The 6497-nt window shown below is 39.2% G+C and overlaps 1 protein-coding gene across 1 annotated transcript; it reads left to right on the top strand.

Annotated features, from left to right (window-relative positions):
• Positions 1-2069: 2069 nt before the first annotated feature.
• LOC308702207 (leukotriene B4 receptor 1-like) lies at positions 2070-5976 on the top strand (the record flags this gene model as incomplete). The annotated part of the gene is made up of 4 exons (XM_081384872.1): positions 2070-2636; positions 3121-3321; positions 3420-3463; positions 5733-5976. The coding sequence occupies 4 exons, from the start codon at positions 2070-2072 to the stop codon at positions 5974-5976; spliced, it is 1056 nt and encodes a 351-aa protein (XP_081240998.1).
• Between the last annotated feature and the right edge of the window lie 521 nt (positions 5977-6497).

Genomic DNA, 6497 nt, shown 5'->3' with positions numbered 1-6497 from the left:
TCTGTTACCAATAAATGTCAACCAGCTTACAACCAGTTGCACTCTGAAGTTAAGCATGGGCGAGTCTCATCAGTACTTGAATGGGAGACATTCTGGGCAAAACTAAGGTTATTGCTGGTGTAGCTGATAGGGAGGCCAGCAGGACATGCTCATCTTGACCCCTGCATGGTTTGTATACTATCCCAGTATACTCCTGTCCAAATGGTGGTTTTGTAATGGCCTGTATGTTTCGGTGAAGTTCACAAGACAGAAGGGTGTACCATTTGTGATATTTGGTTTTAGAATGGTGTACTTATGCCAGGTCTTATGCACGTGGTCTCCACAGAGGACTACCACCCTCAAACAGCGTACTCTCATATCCTCACACTGGTGCTCCTGGAGACCTACTGTTCTGCAAAGTTTAACATCAACCCTAATCAAACACACCTGAATAGCATGGTTCTTTAGGGTCACTTGAATATTACCGGCAGGTGTGAAACTTTGCAGGACATTTGGTCTCCAGTAACAGGGTTCATTAGAGCACAATTTGGGACACTTTAGTGTACCAGAAAACTATTCTGGTTTGGAAGAGATTATGATTCTCTGAGAAAATGCTGGTCACAGAGGTAGTACCCCCAAAGGCAGTGGTGTACCCTCGGAATGCCACTTGAACCGAAGGAGGTCAAATCCTCCCCCCACCGTCTACAGGTGCTGGTCATAAAATTAGAATATCATCAAAAAGTTGATTTATTTCAAGAATTCAACTTAACAGGTGAAACTAATATATGGCAAAGTGAGATATTTCAAGCCTTTATTTGTTATAATTTTGATGATTATGGCTTACAGCTTATGAAACCCACAAAATCAAAATCCCAGAAAATTAGAGTATTACATGAAATCACACAGTAATTACACAGTGGTACCATGGTCATTGAACCAGGTTTTGGTTATTTTGGCAGTGAAGGCAGGTGCAAATCCTGCTGGAAAATGAAGTGTAGATGGTGTAAGGTAGTAATAAGCACCCTTTAGGGGTGGAAAAGGTATAAAGGTGTCCCCTCGAGCTTACCACCCCAGTGACAAGCTGGTGTACACCTTGTAGACTTAGAATTAAGCGTTTTTAATGTTATTATCTGATTCATGGGACTGGACACCAGTTATCTTGTCAAGAAAAATCTTTATTTTTATATGCCAGGAGAGAAACTTTGAGAAGATGTTGTATTTATGCAGGTCTCTGCATTTCCGTGTTTCTCTTTCCTCACCCCATCATGCCTCTAAGTTTCTCCTTCCTCTCACCTCGTCATCTCTCAGTTCCTCTCCTTCCTCACCCCCTCATCTCATGTTCTCTGGGGTGGTACAGTAAGATTTAGCTTATATACATCACAGAGAGACTTACAACTTCCTTGTAAGGTAGCAAAACATGTTGCTTGAGCTTTAAAAATGGAACATATATGTCATGCTTACACATGGCACAATCCACTTTCCATATTAAGAACTATCCTTGGTGTATTTGCATCAGTGGAAACATCTCTGCTCAGTGAACATGTTATATTGCACACATACTGTACCTCTAAGCAAAATATAGCTCATCCCAGATCTCTGCTCAGCACACATGTACAACATACTCTGACTTCACAAAATACATTATGAAATTATTATGAAATTATGAATTTAAAAAATAAATAACAACATTAAACAGTATTTTTTTAGTCTTCACCCCTAAAATATATATTTTTTTTACAATGTGTGTTGTAAAAAATAAAATAAAATAAAATGTGCTTGTTTCCTTTCTGTGTAACTGGTTAGTGGGTCTTTGACAGATGGCTGCCACTGAATTTGTTTGCTATGACAGGCATTTAGTCGAACAGGAAACAAGTTCAGATAACGATCACATTAAGCAGTCTATGCACTTTGGTAAAATTTGTTTTGGTAATTCATCTGGAAAGCTATCAATGTATACCTGCACTAATGCACAATAAATAGTTTGGAATCTATTGATGTTACTGCTAGTGCCATTTTGAAGTCGGGAGTTACTCTTATGTCAGTTGTTCTTCAAGAAGGCACCTTGCTACTCTCGCAGTCCATCTCATAACATGTCAATCCACCTTCTCTTCAACACCACCAACTCTGAAACGAACAATGTTACTGACACAGACGTGAGTACTAGTGCTGGAAGGATCACAGGGGCTCTGATCCTCTGCCTTTTCTTACCGATTGGCATCTCTGGAAACCTCTTGGTCATCTGGAGCATCCTGACTCGAACCCGCCACCGTTCCATCACTACCCTCCTGATCCTAAACATGGCCTGTGCGGATGGATTCGTGATGCTTTTAATGCCCTTTTTCATTGTTTATTTAGTAAAACACACCTGGATTTTTACCCTTCCACTGTGCAAGATTCTGTTGTACCTCTGCAGTGCCAACATGTACGCTTCAATATTTTTGATAACGCTGATGAGTCTGCACAGGATGGTGGCTGTCGTGTGGCGGAAACATGCTGGTGTCCTGACAGACCGGAGGGGGATCATTCGGGTGTTGGTGGCACTGTGGATTCTTGCTCTCTGTATGTCAGTACCTTATTCGGTTTTCTGGACCACTTTCAGGAGTGAGCAAGAGCCAAAGTTTGTAGCATGTGCTTGTAAACATTCTCAGCCACGAGATGTAAGTTGCATTTGCCTGATAAACATTTTTCAGTAATTACTAACAAATAGGAAATAGCAAAAATTCAAAATCATCTGTAAACATGAGCAAGTAACTATAATAGTAGTAAAGCTATTAACTTAATTTTGACATAATAGCTCAGTTGTTTAGTGTAACTTTTCCAGTAACTACCTTTTTTTGGTAGTGGTTGTGTTTATTTAGCTTTGTTTAATTATATAGCCTTACAACTGAGCTTGCTGATGCTATGAAACCTTTTAAGTTCTGTGTCATAGAAAGGTAGGCATATTACGAAACTCCATCTTTTCCCAGTCAGACGACACAAATCAATGTCAATGACACAGTAAACATCTGCCCCAATAATAGACACACGTAGGCCTAAAATAAAAAAAAATAAAAAAGATCTTTATAGATTGACCAGACAAACTCTATATCTGAAAGGAAATCATGTTAAATTATTCTACACATATGTTTTACTCTGTTTTAGGCGATACTGCAGCACTGTTTTGAAATTCTGTTGGGTTTCTTGATGCCGTATGGACTGATCATAGGCAGCTACGTGTGTATCCTACGCAGAATTCGCAAGACCCGGTTTTGTAGGCACATCCGAAGTGAGAAACTCATCCTGGTGATTGTCATCACATTCGGCCTGACCTGGCTCCCATTTCATATCATGAATATGGTGGAGGTGCGTAAAAAAAAAAAAAAAAAAAAAACTCAGAGGCTTCAAAGAGTTTGAAAACTCCTGGTTTTAAAGAAATCAATCTCGTTGTTTTTCCTAAACAGGTGGCTGGTGCTTTTCTCCCAGAAGATTCCCCTGCAAAAGCCAGGTGAGTAACTAAAACGAATGCCCTGTTTACACCTGGTCAGGTAGACGAGGGCAACACATTCCCGTTTCCACGTGGTGTGTTAATTTAGTCTATTTTGTCCACTTTCAGCCATTTCTGTCCTGATTTCTTCAAGTAGAGAGACTATGAGCGGCTAAATGTATGGGATGTTAGAAATCAGGAATGGGGGGAGAACATTTCTCGTTTTTTGTCTTCAAACCAAACTTTTGAAGAAGTTTAAATCCCTTCTGAATTGCACACTTCCCATAATGTTTACACATCAGTAGGCGGAGAGTAGGTGGTCTTTTGTAGCTGTTCGAACGCATCCGACCACATGAGTGTTTACACTATTAAAGCAATCCGGTCGAATGTGTTTTCGACTACCTCTGGAAGTGGTCAAAAGTGGACAAGCTCAAAATGTTTCAGACCCCGTTTACACCTGTATTTAGCGTTGTCCACTTGTTATCCGATCGATCAAAATGCATCTTAACCCTCAGAGGTCGGAGATCACGCCGGCGTGATCTGCTCGCTTTTTTCCTTATGAGTTGAATTGAGACCCGAAATACTCTTTTGAATTTGATTTTACAAAACAAGTTTCATACATCAATCGATTCTGTTAAATGTGTATTATTTTTGTGTATACTCACAATAAAAACAAAGTGCTGTGCTTTTTGCCAAATAAAGAAAAATAAACACGAAGCGAGTTCTGCCTTCTCTCTGCCAGTGTAGTCCATTCTGAAACGCGTCCGAAAATGAACAATAACTCAGCGAATACTCAGTCAAACAGGCATACAGTCACACAGGCATGAAGCTTGAATTCTCTTCTTTTTAATGAAGTAATTTATATAAAAAACAAATATTCTCATCTTGTGAAATCTGTATTAAAAGAGAGCGATTCCAGTCAAGCTAATTACATCTAATTCAGATGTAATGTGACTCCGCCCACGGAGAGCGCACGCTATTCAAATGCAAATGACTGAGGCAATCCGCGCAAACCTGTGAACGCCCCCATATCAGCGCGAGAAAACACAAGTTTATTCAGATCATTACTTGTTTACACCGTCTTGCAGCTGTGAGGAATAATAATGGAAAATGTCCCCCAGAAGTGCGGGTATATCGAGGAGCGAGCTGAGGAATACTAGTAAGTTTTTTTCCTTCTCACGTGAATTTCTTCACGCGGGTTTCTGTTTATGAATGAATGAACGGCAGAGATGCGCGCTGTTTACCACAGCTGGCAAAGACAGTTTAAATTTAAATCGCGTGTGTGAATGAATGATGATGTTTCAGCAAACTGTATTGCTATACTGAGATGAGTAAAAATCGACTGAAATATGTTGAAATAAAATGTAGGCTATTTGTATAAGCAACGTATTAAACTGCAAATTAACAATATGCCCTAATATTTCATGGAAACAACGTTACAGTCAGGCGAAATATGAAAGTAATGAATACATAGATAAAATGTAGGCCTATAATCATTTTTTTTTTACAAAGAAAGAGTACACTTGAAATATTGTTGAAATTGTAATATTGTTGTAATTGTAACCTTTTTAATAAAATGGCAAAACATATTTACAAGATAGATGTAAGCAAAATCTTAAATGATCAATATAAGTCTTCTTCTAAATATATCTTTTGTCCTTTCATTGTGGCTCAGTCAGTGTCACACCTGAATGAATGGCTAATTATACAGAGTCATTATGCAGAGTGGGTGTTCTAAGTTGTAAACCACTCCTCGTTCACGCCTCCTTGCATATTGGCTCTCCAAGCAAAACCTGTTTTACATCAATTTAAATCAATGTATGGTTTTATGTGAACGATAAAGCAAGACTATTTTCACATGATTTTGAAGAAAAAACACTAGGCGAGGACATCCATTATTCAAAAGTCTTATTGACACATATTTACTATGTGTTTTGTGGCCTTATTTCAGAAATTTTAGTTTTTAGTTTTTTCAATAACCATGCATAAACATTATTCTCTCAAAAATGAAAACATGTACATACACGTGGCTCACATATTATGGTAGCCCTGTTTGTGCTTTATAGAGTGAATTTACACCTTTGCCATTAATATGTTTATAAGCAACTGAAAAAAGCACAAATGTCAGGGCATGTCAGAACATCTCAAGGGCCCCAAAAACAGCTCAGACCCCAGAGGGTTAATACCAGGTGTAAACAGGGCCTAAAAATATTCACAGAAGGAAATGCCATTCTGGATCCTTTAATTGTGTTTTTCTAATTTAATAACTAATTCATCCTCATCCTCACAGAGTCAATAAAATCTGGACATCTTTCCGTGGCTTCGCCTCCACTTTCACTTTCATCAGTAGCTCTATAAATCCTGTACTTTACACTTTTGCTGGAAAGTCGTACATTAAACGTGAGGGCCTGGCCTTCATGGCACGGCTGTTTGAGAGCTCAGGCATCGAGTCCACACGAAAGATCCGGCAGAGTCAGAGCAATCGAGAACGAGGGAAGAAAGAAGAGGTCGACTATCCCAACAATAAAATCTGATTCCACCACTAGCACTAATGCTAGCTTGTACATTAAAGTAGAGAAATGGAAAGTGACCACAGCATAAACTTAGCAGGAAAGTTCTGTCTTGTTTGGGTTATTTTTGAATCTTTGTATTCACAGTGTGCTTTGTGCATTTGTATAAGTTAGACTGAATGATGACAAGTGCACTTAAAGGGATAGTTTACCCAAAAATGAAAATTACCCCATGATTTACTCACCCTGAAGCCATCCTAGATGTACACTCACCTAAAGGATTATTAGGAACACCATACTAATACTGTGTTTGACCCCCTTTCGCCTTCAGAACTGCCTTAATTCTACGTGGCATTGATTCAACAAGGTGCTGAAAGCATTCTTTAGAAATGTTGGCCCATATTGATAGGATAGCATCTTGCAGTTGATGGAGATTTGTGGGATGCACATCCAGGGCACGAAGCTCCCGTTCCACCACATCCCAAAGTTATTGGGTTGAGATTTGGTGACTGTGGGGGCCATTTTAGTACAGTGAACTCATTGTC

The sequence above is a fragment of the Scardinius erythrophthalmus genome (genome assembly GCF_964197995.2).
Source record: "Scardinius erythrophthalmus genome assembly, chromosome: 14".
Lineage (NCBI taxonomy): Eukaryota > Metazoa > Chordata > Actinopteri > Cypriniformes > Leuciscidae > Scardinius > Scardinius erythrophthalmus.
Note: the sequence above shows the minus strand (reverse complement) of the source record. Positions and strands in the feature narration are given on the sequence as shown.